Source organism: Chiloscyllium plagiosum, unplaced genomic scaffold, assembly GCF_037043375.1.
Source record: "Chiloscyllium plagiosum isolate Xiang-an unplaced genomic scaffold, Cpla_swu_hap1 HiC_scaffold_8, whole genome shotgun sequence".
Classification (NCBI taxonomy): domain Eukaryota; kingdom Metazoa; phylum Chordata; class Chondrichthyes; order Orectolobiformes; family Hemiscylliidae; genus Chiloscyllium; species Chiloscyllium plagiosum.
The window spans coordinates 103,956,894-103,980,238 of record NW_028270146.1 but is presented as its reverse complement, the minus strand read 5'-3'; the positions used below and the strand labels follow the sequence as shown (position 1 = coordinate 103,980,238).

General features: G+C 50.8%; 1 protein-coding gene across 5 annotated transcripts in view; it reads right to left on the bottom strand.

Annotated features, from left to right (window-relative positions):
- paplna (papilin a, proteoglycan-like sulfated glycoprotein) overlaps positions 1-23,345 on the bottom strand; it is a 133,507-nt gene that overhangs the window by 59,231 nt on the left and 50,931 nt on the right. For 4 of the 5 annotated variants that reach the window (XM_087990192.1, XM_087990190.1, XM_087990194.1 and 1 more), the window contains 8 exons: positions 18,312-18,414; positions 17,736-17,866; positions 16,418-16,541; positions 16,232-16,312; positions 4,243-4,415; positions 3,324-3,450; positions 2,125-2,251; positions 760-825 (listed from right to left, as the gene is read on the bottom strand). In XM_087990192.1, the coding sequence (XP_087846318.1) occupies positions 760-825; positions 2,125-2,251; positions 3,324-3,450; positions 4,243-4,415; positions 16,232-16,312; positions 16,418-16,541; positions 17,736-17,866; positions 18,312-18,414 (932 nt within the window). The remainder of the gene's footprint in view (positions 1-759; positions 826-2,124; positions 2,252-3,323; positions 3,451-4,242; positions 4,416-16,231; positions 16,313-16,417; positions 16,542-17,735; positions 17,867-18,311; positions 18,415-23,345) is intronic. The other variant, XM_087990191.1, reaches the window with a different exon arrangement.

Here is a 23,345-nt window from a genome sequence, read left to right as displayed (position 1 = left end):
ACACACACTAACAGAAACACTTGCACGCACACACACACACTGGTAGGGACACCTGTGCACAAATACATATACTTACACACACACACACACACACACCGACACACCCATCCCATGCACGTACACGTACACAGACGCAAGCAGACACACAGAGAGACCTCTCATGAAAGTGCTGATGCTGAGTCAGCCTGAGCTCGAGTTTCAATGGTATTGTGAATTCACAGTAAGAACACTCCCAGCAATGAGGACAGTTGGTATTGGATGCTAGAGGAGGGTGTGGTAGTATTTGGACAGGTGAATCATAAAGAGAAAAAGAAGCGGAGTTCTCTTTCACTAAAATAAAAGCAAAATTTGCTCAGTCACAGAATGAATTACTTTGCTAGTTGGAAGGTTTAAATATGCTTCAACAGACCACAAGCAAAGTACAGGCTGGATAGAAATGGCTGACTGACAAGACAAAGAAAGAGATTGTAACTCACCTTGGAGCTGACTTGGAATCACAAGGTAGAAAGCAAGAGGCAGAAACCATACCCCACCCTGCAGTGCAAGGAGCTCTGATCACCTCTAATGCAGGACTGCAGCTCACCAGAGACAGCATAAGCTCCAGCACTGACCACTCCATCACACTCTTCCCCCAAGGAGCCCTGCACCAAGCAAGCTGCGACTTTACTAGAAAGCACACCACACCACTTTACATTGACTCCATGAAGCATTCTGAGCACGCTCAAATTGCATCACATCCCACAGAGCTGTCATGGTTACCTGTAAACTCTCGGCGTCAGGCACTGGCTTGAGGTCCAGACACTTGGTTGGGGTATGAATGAAAGCCTTTGCACATGGAATAAATGTTTGCTTTTAAAATGTTTTGGTAAGAAGCAACTCAGTTCCAAAGTATGGCTCACAGAATGGTGTTCCCTTGATTAGTTACTACTTGGCAAAGGGGCTGGAACAAGCCATTTCAGCTCCTCGAGACTGCCCCATCAGTTAATGAAGCAAAAACCCCAACGATCTATCTTTACGGCACCCTTCACCCCCCTTACTCTTATTCCTCACCCACACTCTGCCCTTCTAGCAACACCCAGCTCAATCGCACCATCACCCATCTCCACGTCACCCACTGCTAGTAAACTATCAGACAGAAATATCCAACTCCAATTCTGAGTGTGCAATATCACCCTCACAGTCACTTGGTAAGGGGGAAGTGCATCATTTCCCTCAAAGCCACTGAGGTGGGGTGGGGGGAGTCATTAACCAAGGCCACTTATGGGGGGAAAGTGGGTCATGGGTTATGACCCCTGCAGTCATCAGCTGGGATTTCATCCCCAGAAACCCAGGCTGGGTTATTATCCCTGAATTAGATTAGATTAGATTCTCTACAGTGTGGAAACAGGCCCTTCGGCCCAACCAGTCCACACCGACCCTCCGAAGAGTAACCCACCCAGACCCATTTCCCTCTGACTAATTGACCTAACACTATGGGACAATTTAGCGTGGCCAATCCACCTGACCCTGCACACCTTTGGACTGTGGGAGGAAACCGGAGCACCCGGAGGAAACCCACGCAGACACTGGGAGAACGTGCAAACTCCACACAGTCAGTCGCCTGAGGCGGGAATTGAACCTGGGTCCCTGGTGCTGTGAGGCAGCAGTGCTAACCACTGAGACACCGTGCTGCCTCCAGCTTTATTGGTGCAGTACTTAAACGAGTACAGTGAAAGGTTATACAAGTCACCACTAACAGTGCTATCTTAGGGACAGAGATAGCTGGGTACAGCTTCTTCAGTTGCAACATTAGTTATAGGGTAACAACGTCACCAACACTCAGCACTATCTTAGGTAGTGGGTGCCTAGGTACAATCCTTAGTAACAGGATATAGAGAAATGAAATAAAAAAGTTAAATTCCAGCTATACACAGTACAACCACATGTCAGAAAAAACAAGAAGCAAAGTTAAGAAGGCAAACATCACAGTGTTGCTTCAAGGACCTGGCTGTGTTATTATCCCTGGGATCCCAGGCCAGGATATTATCCCTGGAATCCTGTCTGGGTTAATAGCTGCCGGTTCATGCCTTGCAACTGTATGTTCAGTTGTTGCACAGGGTTGAGTGGAGAATGGTGCTCACTCACTGTTTGGTCCGTGGGCAGCTCTGGGCGTTGCAGGTTTTGTTGGATCTGGGCCGGACCTGGTCCCTGCACAGATAGTCCGGGTAGGCCTCGTTGTCAATGGTGCAGAACACCAGCCGGGTCTGGTAGCCTGTTGGGACACAGGGAGGGCACATGATCGCAGGAACAGTGGTCATAGGCAGGAGCTCTCACACTGTACCGCAGGGAGACCCTGCAAAATATCCCTTTATCTCAATCACTCCCACTGCCTTCAACACACTAAATGAGGTGGGCCAACATTTTTTTAAAAAGATGCGCAAACCATCTGCACAATTTTGCATTCACTCCTGTACTATCTTAGTCCTGTTGGCAGCAGAAACAGAGAAACTGTATTTGTATAAACATTATTCTCACGCCCCCAAAGGCAAATTACCTCAACTTCAAGGAAAGGGGAGGGGAAAGAAAAATGGGTGGTGTGAGATCACTCATGTCAACACAATAAATCTCCCACTCTAATTAAAAGCTCACCCACAGAAAACAAGCAATAGATGCCAGGGAATTCCTCAGTGTCTCCTGGTGGCCTCTGAGCTTTGCTGATCACAATACCTGACTGCTCCCCAAGATCGGGGGTGGGTGGTCAGATAGCTGGTGGATCCAGGGAGTCCGCGGACAGCGCTGCCTTTAGGTAGCGCCTGCCACCCATCGCCGGAGACTCCCAAAGCCCCATACAGGCAGTGGGGTGGCCTCCTCTGAAGTGGTCATCACTTGCTGCAAGATCAGAAACGTGTACAGCCAGCTCCCACAAAGACAACAGTGATAACAAATCTTGAGGCACAAGCCAAGGTAATAAATATTGGTCATGGCGCCAACAAAATGGCATGATGGGATCTCCAGGTCGGGCCGGGGGGAAACAGGGTGAGCCGAGGGTTAGAGTACCCCCCAACCCAGCCCAGCCTCCGGAATGTTACCATGGTTATAACAGCCCGTCCTGTCTGTGACCGAGAGCCATCTATCTTTCCCAGTCAGTCTACAGTCCGCAAGTGCAACCTCAAGAACCCTTGTGGAGCAGTGGCAGTGCCCCTAGCTCTGAGCCCCAACTTCTCCAGAGGAGTGTCATAATATCCCTGAGCAGAAAACTGCTTCATGCTCAGAATAAAGTGTTCCGTTAAATATAGAATGCGGAAACTAAAAAGGTGGAATTCCAAAAGCTGAGAGGCACTCACCTCCTCCACATTCCTTGCTGCACAGACTCCATGAGCCAACACTCCAGAAGTAACCTTCAGGCTGCTTGTGGTATCGTGAGAGATAATATTCATATTCTATCCCTTGATTAGGCTCCTGGCTAATAATCTGCAAAGTACACACAGCACTCCATGTCACTATTCCAGGCCACACCCTTCCCTTGGGAAACACCAAGCATTGACATTCAACGGTATTACCATCACTCAATCCCCCACTGTCAACATCCTTGGGGGTTACCATTGACCAGAGGCTCAACTGGACTCACCACATGAACACAGTGGCTACAAGAGGAGGTCAGAGACTGGGGAGAGTAACTCATCACCTGACACCCCAAAGTCTATCCCTCTTCGACAAGGTACAAGTCAGGAGGGTGATGGAATACTCCCCAGTTACCTGGATGGGTGCAGCTCCAACAACACTCAAGAAGCTTGACACCATCCAGGACAAAGCAGCACCCGCTTGATTAACACCGCATCCACAAACATCCACTCCCTCCACCACCAGCGCTCAGCAGCAGCAGTGTGTACTATCTAAAAGATCCACTGCAGAAATTCACCAACACCTCCCAAACCCACGACCACTTCCATCTAGAAGGACAAGGGCAGGAGGTACTTGGGAACACTCACCACCCTGACTTGGGGTGTGTGTCATTCGGGGTGTGTGTGTGTGTCAGAGAGAGAGACATCTCTCCCTCTCTGACCCACACACCCACACACACGCACATACACACACACCACGAGTGACATCTCTCTCTCTCTGACACACACACACCGAGTGACATCTCTTTCTCTCTGATACACACACACACTGAGTGACATCTCTCTCTCTCTGACATACATCCCCACACACACACACATACACATGCACAGAAAGTGTGATATGACTTGAGTTTGCACTAACCTCCAGTATCAAGGGTTCCGATGTGGGTCCCCGGCCATGGATGACCTCTGAGGCCAGGTCCCCCTCTGTTCCCCTCTCATAGTGGATGACCGTGTTGGCGATGTACAGGGCCCGGCTGTAGTCGATCGTCCAATGACCGTTCAGGTAGTATTCGCCTCTCACATTCTTGATTGCTGCAAAACGTCAGCACAAACGAAGACCACATTAAAAACCGGTGATGGCAACAAGCAAAGCAGTGAACTCGTGCTGACTGGGATGAGATGAGAAATGGGCACAGTTTGGAAATGACTCTCGATCTGAAAAGTCAAAGTGTAAACTGGACCCTGGCAGAGACAGGCACAAGAGGAATCCTGAGCTCTGATCCCAAATGTAACCTCACTCCTCAAACATGGAAAGGTGTTGGGCTGAATCTTGCTTTTGTCTCTGCCAAGCCCAGAGTACTTTCTCACTTATCTGACCAAACTCACTGTGTCATTGTTTAACCAGCAGGTCTCGCCATATTCCTCTCGCTAGCTCCCAAGGTACAGCTCCCTTGTGCCCAATGCCCACTAGATCCACATCCCATCATTATCCACTGGAGCAACACACAGACATACAATCAGAGAAATGCAGAATTAAACAGGAGCTGTTATTTACTGACAGCCAAAAGGGAACACACACAAAGTCAATGGAGCTTTCCACAAAGCCAAGCAGATTTAGTAATCATTGCCATGCTATGGAGCAGTCCATCATTGGCAGCTGCATGCAGGTCCCATCGGCTGGACCTAGGGGGCAGTCAGGAGCTGTAGACTTTGTAGCACCAGACACGACTGAGCTTAAGGGGAGCATCCTCTGCTTTCAACGTCCTCCTCCTCCCCCTCCACTGCTCCCAAGCACTTTATTCCCTATCCAATAGTGCAAAAGGCACAGCACGGGGATCAGAGAACAGGGCACAGCACAGGGCACACAGCACAGAGAACAGGGCACAGAGCACAGCACAAAAAACAGGGCACAGAGAACAGGGCACACAGCATAGAGCACAGGGCACACAGCATCGAGTGCAGGGCATACAGCACAGCACAGAGAACAGGGCACACAGCACAGGGAACAGGGCACACAGCATAGAGTGCAGGGCATAGAGCACAGCACAGGGAACAGGGCACACAGCATAGAGTGCAGGGCATAGAACACAGAACAGAGAACAGGTCACAGAGCATAAAGTGCAGGGCATAGAGCGCAGTACAGGGAACAGGGTACAGAGCACAGCACAGAGAACAGGGCATAGGGCACAGCACAGAGAACAGGGCACAGGGCATGGAATGCAGAGCACAGAGCACATCACAGAGACCAGGGCACAGGGCTTAGGGTGCAGGGCACACAGCACAGCACAGCGAATAGGGCACACAGCATAGAGTGCAGGGCATACAGCACAGAGAACAGGGCACAGGGCACAGCACAGAGAACAGGGCACAGAGCATAGAGTGCAAGGCATACAGCACAGCAGTCTGGTAGGACGCACTGTTCACAGCTTACTAAAGGGTTACCCACCCCACCCTCCTGGATCAGTGTGAGCAGAGGGGTGACATCCTCAGCAGCCCTATGGTCTGCTTCACCACGCCTCAGGTCCATGTGTGAGCAGCCTTTTATCCTTGCTCGACATCAGACAGGGGCCTGTACAATGCGATCATCAGTCATGGGCACAGTGGATAACCCTTGCTCCCCAGTAACCAGCTTTGTAATGATCAGGACCCTCAAACACACCAAGTACACGAGTGCTCCAGGATTAGGAGTCATGGCAGCTGCCAGGGAGTAGGCTCACAGCTCACTTAGGCATTAATGGAGTGACTATAAGACCACAGGAGTAGATCATTTGACCCCTCAAGTCTCCACCACCATTCCTCATGCCCACTTTCCTCCATTTTCCCTGTAACCCTTGATTCCCCACCTGATCAGGAATCTGTCTACCTCAGCCTTAAATATACTCAAGGACTCTGTCCCGACAGTTTTCTGTGGCAAGGACCCGAAACCCTCAGAGAAAAGAAATTCCTCCAAACTCAGGATTAAATTGGTGCCTCTTTATTCTGAGACTATGCCCTCTGGTCCCAAATTCTCTCATCAGGGTAAACATCCTCTCAGCATTTACCCCGTCAAGCCTCTTAAGAATCTGATATGTTTCAAGAAGATGACTTTCATTCTTCTAAACTCCAATGAGTAGAGTTGGGAACCTGTTTAACATTTGCTCATAAGACATTACCTCCACACCAGGAATCGCTGAGCGAACTTTCTCTGAACTGCCTCCAATCAAATGATGCCTTTCCTTAAATTCGGAGATAAAACTGCTCACAGTACTCCAGATGTGGTCTCATCAGTACCTCGTACAGTTGCAGAAAGACTACCCTACTCTTGTACTCCTTGAACTAAAGGCTTTTTCATTCCATTAGCTTTCTTGATTCCCGGCTGCCTCTGTGTGCTAGCTTTCTGTATTTCATGCACAAGACCACCCCAAGTCCCCTTGCATTGCAGCTTTCCTCCACATAAATGATTAGATTAGATTAGATTACCTACAGTGTGGAAACAGGCCCTTCGGCCCAACAAGTCCACACTGACCCTCCGAAGAGCAACCCACCCAGACCCATTTCCCTCTGACTGAAGCACCTAACACTATGGGCAATTCAGCCTGGCCAATTCACCTGACCTGCACATTCTTGGATTGTGGGAGGAAACCAGAGGAAACCCACGCAGACACGGGGAGAATCTGCAAACTCCACACAGACAGTCACCCAAGGTTGGAATTGAACCTGGGACCTGATGCTGTGAGGCAGCAGTGCCACTGTGCCACCGTGCCACCCTACTACTATTAAATATTACTCTGTTCTTTTGTGCACCCTTCCAAATGGACAACTTCACATTTTCCCACATCATGCCCCATTTGCTCATTTTTAACCCATTTTCCTAACGTACCAGTGTAAACTGTTTGTATCCCTCTCGAAACCTGCTTTTCCACCTATCTTTGTGTTGGCTGCAAATATGGCTACACTGCATTCATTTCCTTCCTCCAAGTCATTAATACATATTGTGAACAGTTGTGGTCCCAGCATTGACCTCTGGGAAAGCCCACTGGTTACAAATCGCCAACCTGAAAAAGAATCCCTTATCCCCATTAGCTGTTTCCTGCCCATAAGCCAACTCTCTATCCTTGCCAAAATACCTTATGACATAACCTTTTGTGAGGGGCCTTGTCGAAACGCCTTCTGGAAGTCCTTGTCGCTGGTGACCTGGAGTGACCTCGTACAGACGGTATCAGTCATTGCCCTGATGTATTTGTGGGGCTACGCGGCTGAGAGATCACACACAGATCTCCTGCCTGGAAGGAGTGAGTCAGAGACGTCAGCTGTCACCTTTCCAGCCACTAGTACAGCATGGTCTCCCACTCCAGGATCTGACACAGTTCATCCCAGTGTCCTGAGAGAATATACAAAGCCCAATTCAACACTGCTCCTTACTATTCCCCAGAAAGCAACGTGGGACACGGGAACGGTGTTCCTCCTGAGGGCTGCACAACTCCTAAGGATCTGTGAGCTGCCTCTGAGCTGGGTGATCCTGGTCCCCCACAGGCAGCTCCTGCTCCCAGACACTGGTCCTGATCCCAGGCCCTGATGCATGGGGTCCACTTGCTATACCTGGTCCCACTCCAGAAGGTGGCCATAGTGACCAAGAGCAGCAGGGTCCGCACGGAAAAGGGTCTCGATTGGGAACAGGAATGAGAGAGAGATTTCGGATGCGGAGAATAGGAAACCGCCTTCGCTGAATATCTACCATCCAGCTCACAGTGTGTGTGTGAAGTCACTTGGTGAAGAGACCTCACTGACTGAGTGACCACCACCAACCCCCTCCACTCCACATCAGTACGTCATAACCCTCCGAACCCTACCCACACCCCCACAAACACATAACCGCTCACAGCACTCTCATGTCTCTGACAGGAGTTGGACCCTACACCAGGAGCCTGAAGTTTAGCTCCCAGCACTGGCCTGTTGGACCATCACTGCTGGTAAGTTCCACGTTACCAAGGTGCCGAGCTTCAACTTACAATCACCAATAACCTGAAGCAAACTGCCTTTAACTAAAATCTGACCCCACCACAATCGCACTGGACACATTCAGAGTTTAGGTAGGGGTGTGTGAAGTGATTGGAAATCCAACGTTGTCAACAGAAGCTTATCTGGTCTTGCCCCTCTAACGTCCCAGTGGCCTGCAGACAGGGATTCCCATGCTTTCTCCCACACTGAAGTGACGCTGAGTCAGCTCATCCTTGGCACTGCTCTAGCTGTTTCCCCAGCTCCAATTCACTTGCTCAAGGACAACACGCAATGGCAGCGCACATAGCCACAGTGGATACTATGAGCAATGGGGTTCACCAAGGTACACCCTCCACCAGCCAACATTCCCATCCCCACCACCAACACTGGGCCTTCATGCCCCCTCTTATCCCAACAGCCCATCCTTCCTCCCCCCGGTCTATTCCCTCTGAAACTGTTCCACATTTCCCCATACACCTTCAGGTTCCCCCCCTCCTCCCCCCACCACTGTCCTTATCCCTTCAATAGGAACAGTACTGGTGCCAGCTCCAGCTGAAGAGCCAACATTGTAATGGGGAGAGCAGGGTGGGGACTAGCAAGGCTGTGCTGGACAGGGCTGGGCAGTACAAGGCTGAGCCAGGAAGGGCTGGACAAGGGGAATGCTGAGCTGGGAAGGGCTGGGTTGGGCTATTGGGAGTATAGACACAAACTGAGTGAGTAGCCCTGGGAGAGAGAGAACTTGGGTGGCACGGTGGCTCAGTGGTTAGCACTGCTGCCTCACAGCACCAGGGTCCCAGGGTCGATTCCAGCCTTGGGGTGACTGTCTGTGTGGAGTTTGCACATTCTCCCCGTGTCTGCGTGGGTTTCCTCCGCATGCTCCGGTTTCCTCCCACAATCCGAAGATGTGCAGGTCAGGTGAATTGACCATGCTAAAATTGCCTGTAGTGTTAGGTGCATTAGTCGGAGGGAAATGGGTCTGGGTGGGTTACTCTTCGGAGGGTCAGTGTGGACTGGTTGGGCTGAAGGGCCTGTTTCCACACTGTAGGGAATCTAATCTTGGGCGGGGGGGGAGGAAAGCAGCCTGGTGCGTTTCTGTGAGTTGTGCCCCTTGTACATGCGCGCGTACATAGTCTCCCTGTTGTAGCCTTCTCGGTGCTGCAGGGCAGTGCCTCAGCAGCGAGGTGCTGTATGATGGTTTTGGCAGAGGTAGGTGGTGGATACCACTGGCCATTGCTGACAGTTTGGTGCTTCTGGTACCTGGGGACCTTGCTGTAAGTACTGCACTCACTGTTCAAAGCCGGAGGAGCCTCAGAACAAGCAGCAAGTTGAGGGCACTGGAATTTGGTAAGAACACTGAGAAAAATATTTGATAAAAATAAGGCAAATTGTCGAGTTAACGAGGCATTTAAGAAACATTAATTCCCGTGAAGTGGCATCTGCCTGGTGAGAATCTCGATGTGCCACTTCATGGAAAGCAGAAAGGATGGAGTGAGATGTTCCCCAGTCAGTTCCGTCACCCATTCCACCATAGCCCCGGTCACTGACAGCTCAGCCCACTGTCCCCATTATGTCCACAGATAAAACCCTCATGCTTGCACACAACCTGAAAACAAGCATAAACCCATTTTGATGTGTTACTGCTGGTGTGATGTGGGAAATGCAGCAGCCAGATTGTGCATAGAAGACCCCTAAGGTCAATAAAATAAATCCGCAGTCTGTGTTTTGTTTTGATGGGTGTAAATTGTGCATGACATCAGAGAGGATTCCAACCTTTCCTGTTCAGATACTGATCGAGGCGGGGGAAAATGGGATCATATCATTGAGGAACTAATCAGCAACATTGAAGGTATTTTACATTTAAAAGGTTGGAACCATGTTGACTCAAGAGGTCAGTGGTCATTTCTGGGAAAAGGTCTGATAAGACTCCATTAGACGTATGTTATTACATGGGTTAGCAAATCAAAGAGAAATGGTGAAGGTAAAGGTTAGTCCTGCATTCAAGCAGAAAAAATACGAACATTGACATGTAGAATGGGAATGAAGCTCTAAGTCAGTTGAATTTCATAAAGGTAAAGCCACAATTCTGTGGCACAATTTGGGTGGCACAGTGGCTCAGTGGTTCGCACTGCTGCCTCACAGCACCAGGGTCCCAGGTTTGATTCCAGTTTCGGGTGACTGTCTGTGTGGAGTTTGCACATTGTCCCCGCGTCTGCGTGGGTTTCCTCCCACAGACCAAAGGTATGCAGGTTAGGTAAATTGCCCATAGTGTTAGGTGCATTAGTCGGATGGAGGTGGATCTGTGTGGGTTACTCTTCAGAGGGTCAGTGTGGTCTGGTTGGGCCAAAGGGCCTGGGAAATCTAATCTAATAATCGTTTACAATGAGTAGATACAGTTTGTTCGTAGTGGGACTTTGACATGGTCAAAGGAGAGGTTGGTGACTTGGTTTGAGGTTCTGTTAGAGAGTTAAGGAGAGAGAGGATTAAGATGTTAAACCCTTTTAATATTCCAATCCTTAATTATGGATATAGAATAGGCCATTTGGGACTGAGATGAGGAGAAATGTCTCCACTCAGAGAGTGGTGAGCCTGTGGCATTCACTATCACAGAAAACAGTCAAGGCCAAGGAGTTAGATCTAGTTCTTGGGGCTGAAGGAATCAAAGGGTATGTAGAGAGAGAGTAGGGACAGAGTACTGAGTTGAATCAGCCATGATCTTAATGAATGGAGTAGCAGGTTTGAAGGGCTGAATGGCTTATTTCTGCTCCTATTTTCTACGTCTCTAAGATTTGCTCAGTGTCCAGGAACAGAGAGGCTGTTTCTCAAAGAGACAATACTGCTTTTATTAATTCACTCATTTATTGCCCATGAGTAATTGTCTTGGGAGTGAGCTGCTTTCTTGAACCACTGCAGTGCATGAGGAAGCCAGTACAGCTGCAGAACACCCCAGCGTGCCTGCTTCTGATACAACATTGATAAAGTACACACACACACTGGCTCTATTCCTGCATACTGTCATTTGATCACTGAGTAACAAACAGGAAAACAGGGTTACGTTCAGATGTTGACAGAATGTGTGCAATGCTCTGTCTGGGCAGCAATTAATCGGGTGATATTGAGAACCCAATCTCTGCAGAAACAGCAATGGATACGAGGACATGGTGTCAATGCAGAGCAGGAAATCGCCAGCGCTGCTCCATTCCAGCTGCTTTATTCCAGACAGCTGTTATAAACTGAGAGAGATGTTTAACAAGCACAGGGTCTCTCTTCATTATGCAGCGATTGACAACACGAAGCAACGTTCAACTGGTCAGGGTGCAACTTGACAAATCCTCACTCACCCAGAGAGAAAAAGGGCATGAGAGTGAGAGCAAGAGAGAGACAGACCAAGGGGGAACTGGTTCCAGTAATCCCCACTCACCCAGAGACAGACAAAGGGGGAACTGGTCCCAGTAATCCCCACTCACCCAGAGACAGACCAAGGGGGAACGGGTTCCAGTAATCCCCACTCACCCAGAGACAGACAAAGGGGGAACTGGTCCCAGTAATCTCCACTCACCCAGAGACTGACCAAGGGGGAACGGGTCCCAGTAATCCCCACTCACCCAGAGACAGACCAAGGGGGAACTGGTCCCAGTAATCCCCACTCACCCAGAGTAGGACCAAGGGGGAACTGGTGCCAGTAATCCCCACTCACCCAGAGACAGACCATGGGGGAACTGGTTCCAGTAATCCCCACTCACCCAGAGACAGACCAAGGGGGAACTGGTCCCAGTAATCCCCACTCACCCAGAGACAGACCAAGGGGGAACGGGTCCCAGTAATCCCCACTCACCCAGAGACAGACCAAGGGGTAACTGATCCCAGTAATCCCCACTCACCCAGAGACAGACCAAGGAGGAACTGGTCCCAGTAATCGCCACGCACCCAGAGACAGACCAAGGGGGAACAGGTCCCAGTAATCCCCACTCACCCAGAGTAGGACCAAGGGGGAACTGGTTCCAGTAATCCCCACTCACCCAGAGACAGACCAAGGGGGAACTAGTCCCAGTAATCCCCACTCACCCAGAGACAGACCATGGGGGAACTGGTTCCAGTAATCCCCACTCACCCAGAGACAGACCAAGGGGGAACTGGTCCCAGTAATCCCCACTCACCCAGAGACAGACCAAGGGGGAACGGGTCCCAGTAATCCCCACTCACCCCGAGACAGACCAAGGGGGAACAGATCCCAGTAATCCCCACTCACCCAGAGACAGACCAAGGGGGAACTGGTCCCAGTAATCACTACTCACCCAGAGACAGACCAAAGGGGAACGGGTCCCAGTAATCTCCACTCACCCAGAGACAGACCAAGGGGGATCTGTTCCCAGTAATCCCCACTCACCCAGAGACAGACCAAGGGGGAACTGGTCCCAATAATCCCCACTCCCCCAGAGAAACAGACCAAGGGGTAACTGGCCCCAGTAATCACCCCACCAGAGACAGACCAAGGGGTAACTGATCCCAGTAATCCCCACTCACACAGAGACAGACCAAGGGGGAACGGGTCCCAGTAATCCTCACTCACCCAGAGACAGACCAAGGGGGAACGGGTCCCAGTAATCCTCACTCACCCAGAGACAGACCAAAGGGGAACGGGTCCCAGTGATCCCCACTCACCCAGAGACCGACCAAGGGGGAACTGGCCCCAGTAATCCCCACTCACCCAGAGACAGACCAAGGGGTAACTGATCCCAGTAATCCCCACTCACCCAGAGACAGACCAAGGGGTAACTGATCCCAGTAATCCCCACTCACCCAGAGACAGACCAAGGGTGAACTGGTCCCAGTAATCCCCACTCACCCAGAGACAGACCAAGGGGGAACTGGTCCCAATAATCCCCACTCACCCAGAGAAACAGACCATGGGGTAACTGGCCCAAGTAATCACCCCACCAAAGACAGACCAAGGGGGAACTGGTCCCAGTAATCCCCACTCACACAGAGACAGACCAAGGGGGAACGGGTCCCAGTAATCCCCACTCACCCCGAGACAGACCAAGGGGGATCTGTTCCCAGTAATCCTCACTCACCCAGAGACAGACCAAGGGGGATCTGTTCCCAGTAATCCTCACTCACCCAGAGACAGACCAAGGGGGAACGGGTCCCAGTAATCTACACTCACCCCGAGACAGACCAAGGGGGAGCTGGCCCCAGTAATCACCCCACCAGAGACAGACCAAGAGGGAACTGGTCCCAGTAATCTCCACTCACCCAGAGACAGACCAAGGGGGATCTGTTCCCAGTAATCCCCACTCACCCAGAGACAGACCAAGGGGGAACTGGTTCCAATAATCCCCACTCCCCCAGAGAAACAGACCAAGGGGTAACTGGCCCCAGTAATCACCCCACCAGAGACAGACCAAGGGGGAACAGATCCCAGTAATCCCCACTCACCCAGAGACAGACCAAGGGGGAACTGGTCCCAGTAATCACCACTCACCCAGAGACAGACCAAAGGGGAACGGCTCTCAGTAATCCCCACTCACCCAGAGACAGACCAAGGGGGAACTGGTCCCAGTAATCCCCACTCACCCAGAGACAGACCAAGGGGGAACGGGTCCCAGTAATCCTCACTCACCCAGAGACAGACCAAAGGGGAACGGGTCCCAGTAATCCTCACTCACCCAGAGACCGACCAAGGGGGAACTGGCCCCAGTAATCCCCACTCACCCAGAGACAGACCAAGGGGTAACTGATCCCAGTAATCCCCACTCACCCAGAGACAGACCAAGGGTGAACTGGTCCCAGTAATCCCCACTCACCCAGAGACAGACCAAGGGGGAACTGGTCCCAATAATCCCCACTCACCCAGAGAAACAGACCAAGGGGTAACTGGCCCAAGTAATCACCCCACCAGAGACAGACCAAGGGGGAACTGGTCCAAGTAATCACCCCACCAGAGACAGACCAAGGGGGAACTGGTCCCAGTAATCCCCACTCACACAGAGACAGACCAAGGGGGAACGGGTCCCAGTAATCCTCACTCACCCAGAGACAGAACAAAGGGGAACTGGTCCCAGTAATCCCCACTCACCCAGAGACAGACCAAGGGGGAACTGGTCCCAGTAATCCCCACTCACCCAGAGACAGACCAAGGGGTAACTGATCCCAGTAATCCCCACTCACCCAGAGACAGACCAAGGGTGAACTGGTCCCAGTAATCCCCACTCACCCAGAGACAGACCAAGGGGGAACTGGTCCCAATAATCCCCACTCACCCAGAGAAACAGACCATGGGGTAACTGGCCCAAGTAATCACCCCACCAGAGACAGACCAAGGGGGAACTGGTCCCAGTAATCCCCACTCACACAGAGACTGACCAAGGGGGAACGGGTCCCAGTAATCCCCACTCACCCAGAGACAGACCAAGGGGGAACTGGTCCCAGTAATCCCCACTCACCCAGAGACAGACCAAGGGGGATCTGTTCCCAGTAATCCTCACTCACCAAGAGACAGACCAAGGGGGAACGGGTCCCAGTAATCTACACTCACCCCGAGACAGACCAAGGGGGAACTGGTCCCAGTAATCACCCCACCAGAGACAGACCAAGGGGGAACTGGTCCCAGTAATCTCCACTCACCCAGAGACAGACCAGGGGGGATCTGTTCCCAGTAATCCCCACTCACCCAGAGACAGACCAAGGGGGAACTGGTCCCAATAATCCCCACTCCCCCAGAGAAACAGATCAAGGGGTAACTGGCCCCAGTAATCACCATACCAGAGACAGACCAAGGGGTAACTGATCCCAGTAATCCCCACTCACCCAGAGACAGACCAAGGGGGAACTGGTCCCAGTAATGCCCACTCACCCAGAGACAGACCAAGGGGGAACTGGTCCCAGTAATCCCCACTCACCCCGAGACAGACCAAGGGGGATCTGTTCCCAGTAATCCTCACTCACCCAGAGACAGACCAAGGGGGAACGGGTCCAAGTAATCTACACTCACCCCGAGACAGACCAAGGGGGAACTGGCCCCAGTAATCACCCTACCAGAGACAGACCAAGGGGGAACTGGTCCCAGTAATCTCCACTCACCCAGAGACAGACCAAGGGGGATCTGTTCCCAGTAATCCCCACTCACCCAGAGACAGACCAAGGGGGAACTGGTCCCAATAATCCCCACTCACCCAGAGAAACAGACCAAGGGGTAACTGGCCCCAGTAATCACCCCACCAGAGACAGACCAAGGGGGAACTGGTCCCAGTAATCCCCACTCACACAGAGACAGACCAAGGGGGAACGGGTCCCAGTAATGCCCACTCACCCAGAGACAGACCAAGGGGGAACTGGTCCCAGTAATCCCCACTCACCCCGAGACAGACCAAGGGGGATCTGTTCCCAGTAATCCTCACTCACCCAGAGACAGACCAAGAGGGAACGGGTCACAGTAATCTACACTCACCCAGAGACAGACCAAGGGGGATCTGTTCCCACTAATCCCCACTCACCCCGAGACAGACCAAGGGGGAACGGGTCCCAGTAATCCTCACTCACCCAATGAGATAGATCGAGTGGAACTGGTCCCAGTAATCCCCACTCACTCAGAGACAGACCAAGGGGGAACTGGTCCCAGTAATCCCCACTCACCCCGAGACAGACCAAGGGGGAACTGGTCCCAGTAATCCCCACTCACCCAGAGACAGACCAAGGTGGAACGGGTCCCAGTAATCTACACTCACCCAGAGACAGACCAAGGTGGAACGGGTCCCAGTAATCTACACTCACCCAGAGACAGACCAAGGGGGAACGGGTCCCAATAATCTACACTCACCCAGAGACAGACCAAGGGAGAACTGGGCCCAGTAATCCCCACTCACCCAGGGAGATAGATCGAGTGGAACTGGTGATTTTAAAACACAAACGAAGGAAGAGAGCAAGGTATTTACCGAGGAAGTTCCTTGTGGGCACTGCTTCTTGGATATGAATACTTGTAGTCCCAATGGGAATGACGTGGATCTGGTTGTAACCTGTAAACAAGGACAGGATGTTTGATGATGGATCAAACTTCCAACATTCACATCCACAGTGAAAGCTGACCACGGAGGTAACAATGGGAACGTTTTGTTCTGTACCTATAGGCAAGTCGGCAGCAGTAAACGTCCCCCTTACTGCGTAGCAGCTGCTGCCATCTCCCCCACATTGCAGGCATTTGTCTTCAACTTGTGATGACTCCAGCATATTGTCACAACCAACCGCCTATGAAAGGGAGTCAAAGGAAAAGGAAAGTTACCAGATTGCTCGGAGCCGGATGAAGCTGCCAATCCAGAGCTGGTACGGTTGCACCATTTCATTTGTGCTAACGGTATCTCAGATTACAAGAGTGTGGGTCAGCAAGTGGGCACTGATAGCCAGGGCCATTTAACAGAGTAGGCGTATCAGAGTTATCAAGGTCCGTGCCTATTACAGGAGGATACATCATCCTGGGGCACTCGCTGAGTGAGAACAAGCTGCAGATCCTACAGATCAGTGTAGGATCCTACAGATCCCTCTGCAGATCAGTGGGAATTTGGAACTGAGCAAAGCCTGAATTGAGCATTCATTCAGTCCCTCAAACCCTACCTTCTGTAACAGGCTTCCTGCCTTATTGTAATTCACACTGCCCAGGTAACTTTGTTTCTTGGTTGGGAATGTTCCTCTTCCCTCATTGCTGCTAAATGTTGCTATCCAAGCGAGCATGCAGATGGAGCTGGATTTCCCACAGACAAAATCGAGTGCGTGTGGAATGCCATCAAACTGAATTTAGCAATGGGCAAAAGCTGACAGCGTTGGCACACACGGACACTCACCGTTCAGTTTGACTGCAGGAACAACGATTTGGGCCGTGAATTTGATCAAAATGTTCCAAAACAGAAGGTGGGTGTAAAGTAAAGGCAGAATAATGAAGCAAGCAGCCAGGGTATGTCGACGTGCCACCACCTTCCCCTGTTGGCTGTGACAGTGCAGCCTCGGGTGTCAAATATGGATCAGCAAGATCCTGTTTTTAAATTGCTGGATCAGCTAACTCTCCACTTACACAGCCAGAGCCCCTGACACATGCCTCAATCCCACTGACCAGACAGGCAATTTTGATGGAGATTTCCACTTCTCCAGGGAAGGAGTGAGTGGTTGTGTTTCTGGGCTACTTCATGAATAGTAATCCAAGGTGTCCAAGAATGGCTGGTTCCCAGGTGGGGATGGGGCTTTGATTTGGTTGGTGAAAGAGTGTGGGCAGGAAATAAATGAGGGATGTTGCCTCTTCCCATGACTGTTCTGGACAGGATTTGTGCAACGTCTCCGAATGATTCCAGGTATATGGTGGTTCCCAAAGGCTGAGCCACTCACTCCCTGTCCACAGGGGAGTTAATACTAGTTTGTAGGGTCAAGCTGCGGGCTAGTGATGAGTGAACTTACCTTGCAGACACCATCAACACAGATGTTACGACTTCCTGGTTCACATAGCGTCCCGTCCTTCACCGCCTCCTTGTGTCGGTAATAAAAGTTTTCACCCTGGGGGATGCAGTTCAGCTCACACTTATTGGCAGCTGTGGGAAGATGGAATCATCATCACCATCACCATCACCATCACCATCATCAATTCATTCCCAGACGGATTCGTCTGCCCAACAGGGCTATTCAGCAAATCCAGACTGTCCCTCCAATCACAGCTCTACACCTGAGCTGCCCCTTTCAGATAATCTATTAGGTCACGAACCACTCGAGGTTTTGACAACTATTCGGGTTGTTTACCCCCAGTGCTGATTTTGATACAAATCCACCCCCAGCCAGTGCTTTCAGCTTCTCAAAGGTTTCCATCCCCTTTCTCCCTGTTGCAACCCAGGTTGTCAACAACATACGAACAACACGGTGAAAATGATTGATGATGGAGAGAGTACGTGGCCAGGTTAAGAGGTATAGGTCAATCCAGGCAGTGTTTGAGCATATTTTACTATTTACTTTTGGTAGACTTGCTTCTCGAGAGCCACGTACCTCCGTAATATGGCAGCCATTTGTATCGCTTCCCCTGGAAATCTGTTCCATCAAAGGCAGAACACTGCTCCTCCCGGAAATCTCTCAAACCCTCTGGACAATCCTGGGGGAAACATCAAATACCAAGAGTGAGGAAGAAAGGTAGGTACTGGGAGATTGGAGTGATGTCATGGGAGTTTGGAGTGATGTCAGGGAGGTGGGAGTGATGTCAGGGAGGTGGGAGTGATGTCAGAAGATATTGGAGTGATGTCAGGGAGATTGGAGTGATGTCATGGGAGATTGGAGTGATGTCATGGGAGATTGGAGTGATGTCATGGGAGATTGCAGTGATGTTAGGGAGATTGGAGTGATGTCATGGGAGATTAGAGTGATGTCATGGGAGATTAGAGTGATGTCATGGGAGATTGGAGTGATGTCGGGGAGATTGGAGTGATGTCAGGGAGATTGGAGTGATGTCAGGGAGATTGGAGTGATGTCATGGGAGATTAGAGTGATGCCGGGGAGATTGGAGTGATGTCGGGGAGATTGGAGTGATGTCGGGGAGATTGGAGTGATGTCGGGGAGATTGGAGTGATGTCGGGGAGATTGGAGTGATGTCAGGGAGATTGGAGTAATGTCAGGGAGATTGCAGTGATGTCATGGGAGATTGGAGTGATGTTAAGGAGAGATTGAAGAGATGTCAGGGAGATTGCAGTGATGTCATGGGAGATTGGAGTGATGTTAAGGAGATTGGAGTGATGTCAGGAGAGATTGGAGTGATGTCAGGGGAGATTGGAGTGATGTCAGGGGAGATTGGAGTGATGTCAGGAGAGATTGGAGTGATGTCAGGAGAGATTGGAGTGATGTCAGGAGAGATTGGAGTGATGTCATGGGGGATTGGAGTGATGTCGGGGAGATTGGAGTCATGTCATGGGAGATTGGAGTGATGTCATGGGAGATTGGAGTGATGTCAGGGAGATTGGAGTGATGCCAGGGCAGATTGGCGTAATGTCAGGGCAGATTGGCGTAATGTCAGGGCAGATTGGAGTGATGTCAGGAGAGATTGGAGTGATGTCAGGAGAGATTGGAGTGATGTCATGGGGGATTGGAGTGATGTCGGGGAGATTGGAGTGATGTCATGGGAGATTGGAGTGATGTCATGGGAGATTGGAGTGATGTCAGGGAGATTGGAGTGATGCCAGGGCAGATTGGCGTAATGTCAGGGCAGATTGGCGTAATGTCAGGGCAGATTGGAGTGATGTCAGGAGAGATTGGAGTGATGTCAGGAGAGATTGGAGTGATGTCATGGGGGATTGGAGTGATGTCGGGGAGATTGGAGTGATGTCATGGGAGATTGGAGTGATGTCATGGGAGATTGGAGTGATGTCAGGGAGATTGGAGTGATGCCAGGGCAGATTGGCGTAATGTCAGGGCAGATTGGCGTAATGTCAGGGCAGATTGGAGTGATGTCAGGAGAGATTGGAGTGATGTCAGGAGAGATTGGAGTGATGCCAGGAGAGATTGGAGTGATGTTGGGGAGATTGGAGTGATGTCAGGGCAGATTGGCGTAATGTCAGGGCAGATTGGCGTAATGTCAGGGCAGATTGGAGTGATGTCAGGGGAGATTGGAGTGATGTCTGGGAGATTGTAGTGATGTCTGGGAGATTGGAGTGATGTCATGGGAGATTGGAGTGATGTCATGGGAGATTGGAGTGATGTCAGGAAGGTTGGAGCGATGTCAGGGCAGATTGGAATGATGTCAGGGAGATTGGAGTGATATCGGGGAGTTTGGAGTGATGTCGGGGAGTTTGGAGTGATGTCAAGAGAGATTGGAGTGATGTCAGGAGAGATTGGAGTGATGTCATGGGAGATTAGAGTGATGCCGGGGAGATTGGAGTGATGTCGGGGAGATTGGAGTGATGTCGGGGAGATTGGAGTGATGTCGGGGAGATTGGAGTGATGTCGGGGAGATTGGAGTGATGTCAGGGAGATTGGAGTAATGTCAGGGAGATTGCAGTGATGTCATGGGAGATTGGAGTGATGTTAAGGAGAGATTGAAGAGATGTCAGGGAGATTGCAGTGATGTCATGGGAGATTGGAGTGATGTTAAGGAGATTGGAGTGATGTCAGGAGAGATTGGAGTGATGTCAGGGGAGATTGGAGTGATGTCAGGGGAGATTGGAGTGATGTCAGGAGAGATTGGAGTGATGTCAGGAGAGATTGGAGTGATGTCAGGAGAGATTGGAGTGATGTCATGGGGGATTGGAGTGATGTCGGGGAGATTGGAGTGATGTCATGGGAGATTGGAGTGATGTCATGGGAGATTGGAGTGATGTCAGGGAGATTGGAGTGATGCCAGGGCAGATTGGCGTAATGTCAGGGCAGATTGGCGTAATGTCAGGGCAGATTGGAGTGATGTCAGGAGAGATTGGAGTGATGTCAGGAGAGATTGGAGTGATGTCATGGGGGATTGGAGTGATGTCGGGGAGATTGGAGTGATGTCATGGGAGATTGGAGTGATGTCATGGGAGATTGGAGTGATGTCAGGGAGATTGGAGTGATGCCAGGGCAGATTGGCGTAATGTCAGGGCAGATTGGCGTAATGTCAGGGCAGATTGGAGTGATGTCAGGAGAGATTGGAGTGATGTCAGGAGAGATTGGAGTGATGCCAGGAGAGATTGGAGTGATGTTGGGGAGATTGGAGTGATGTCAGGGCAGATTGGCGTAATGTCAGGGCAGATTGGCGTAATGTCAGGGCAGATTGGAGTGATGTCAGGGGAGATTGGAGTGATGTCATGGGAGATTGGAGTGATGTCTGGGAGATTGTAGTGATGTCTGGGAGATTGGAGTGATGTCATGGGAGATTGGAGTGATGTCATGGGAGATTGGAGTGATGTCAGGAAGGTTGGAGCGATGTCAGGGCAGATTGGAATGATGTCAGGGAGATTGGAGTGATATCGGGGAGTTTGGAGTGATGTCGGGGAGTTTGGAGTGATGTCAAGAGAGATTGGAGTGATGTCAGGAGAGATTGGAGTGATGTCAGGAGAGATTGGAGTGATGTCAGGGGAGATTGGAGTGATGTCAGGGGAGATTGGAGTGATGTCGGGGATATTGGAGTAATGTCATGGGAGATTGGAGTGATGTCATGGGAGATTGGAGTGATGTCAGGGAGGCTGGAGTGATGTCAGGGAGATGGTAGTGATGTCAGGGAGATGGGAGTGATGTCAGAAGCGATTGGAGTGATGTCGGGGAGTTTGCAGTGATGTCAGGGAGATCAGAGAGATGTCATTCGAGATTGGAGTGATGTCAGGAAGATTGGAGTGATGTCAGGAGAGATTGGAGTGATGTCAGGAGAGATTGGAGTGATGTCAGGAGAGATTGAAGTAATGTCAGGAGAGATTGGAGTGATATAGGGGAGATTGGAGTGATGTCAGGGAGATTGGCGTGATGTCAGGGGGGTTGGACTGATGTCATGGGAGAATGGAGTGATGTCACCGGAGATTGGAGTAATGTCGGGGAGATTGGAGTGATGTCATGGGAGATTTCAGTGATGTTAGGGAGATTGTAGTGATGTCAGGAGAAATTGGAGTGATGTCAGGAGAGATTGGAGTGATGTCAGGAGAGAGTGGAGTGATGTCAGGGAGAGTGGAGTGATGTCAGGGAGAGTGGAGAGATGTCAGGGAGAGTGGAGTGATGTCAGGGAGAGTGGAGTGATGTCGGGAAGATTGGAGTGATGTCAGGGGAGATTGGAGTGATGTCAGGGCAGATTGGCGTAATGTCAGGGCAGATTGGTGTAATGTCAGGGCAGATTGGAGTGATGTCATGGGAGATTGGAGTGATGTCAGGGAGATTGGAGTGATGTCAGGAGAGATTGGAGTGATGTCAGGAAGGTTGGAGTGATGTCATGGGAGATTGGAATGATGTCAGGAGAGATTGGAGTGATGTCGGGAGAGAATGGAGGGATGTCAGGGAGATTGGAGTGATGTCATGGGAGATTGGAGTGATGTCAAGGAGATGGGAGTGATGTCAGGGAGATGGGAGTGATGTCAGGGAGATGGGAGTGATGTCAGGGAGATGGGAGTGATGTCAGGGAGATGGGAGTGATGTCAGAAGCGATTGGAGTGATGTCGGGGAGTTTGCAGTGATGTCAGGGAGATCAGAGAGATGTCATTCGAGATTGGAGTGATGTCAGGGAGATTGGAGTGATGTCAGGAGAGATTGGAGTGATGTCGGGAGAGATTGAAGAGATGTCAGGGAGATTGCAGTGATGTCATGGGAGATTGGAGTGATGTTAAGGAGATTGGAGTGATGTCAGGAGAGATTGGAGTGATGTCAGGGGAGATTGGAGTGATGTCATGGGAGATTGGAGTGATGTCATGGGAGATTGGAGTGATGTCATGGGAGATTGGAGTGATGTCATGGGAGATTGGAGTGATGTCAGGGAGATTGGAGTGATGCCAGGGCAGATTGGCGTAATGTCAGGGCAGATTGGCGTAATGTCAGGGCAGATTGGAGTGATGTCAGGAGAGATTGGAGTGATGTCAGGAGAGATTGGAGTGATGTCATGGGGGATTGGAGTGATGTCGGGGAGATTGGAGTGATGTCATGGGAGATTGGAGTGATGTCATGGGAGATTGGAGTGATGTCAGGGAGATTGGAGTGATGCCAGGGCAGATTGGCGTAATGTCAGGGCAGATTGGCGTAATGTCAGGGCAGATTGGAGTGATGTCAGGAGAGATTGGAGTGATGTCAGGAGAGATTGGAGTGATGCCAGGAGAGATTGGAGTGATGTTGGGGAGATTGGAGTGATGTCAGGGCAGATTGGCGTAATGTCAGGGCAGATTGGCGTAATGTCAGGGCAGATTGGAGTGATGTCAGGGGAGATTGGAGTGATGTCATGGGAGATTGGAGTGATGTCTGGGAGATTGTAGTGATGTCTGGGAGATTGGAGTGATGTCATGGGAGATTGGAGTGATGTCATGGGAGATTGGAGTGATGTCAGGAAGGTTGGAGCGATGTCAGGGCAGATTGGAATGATGTCAGGGAGATTGGAGT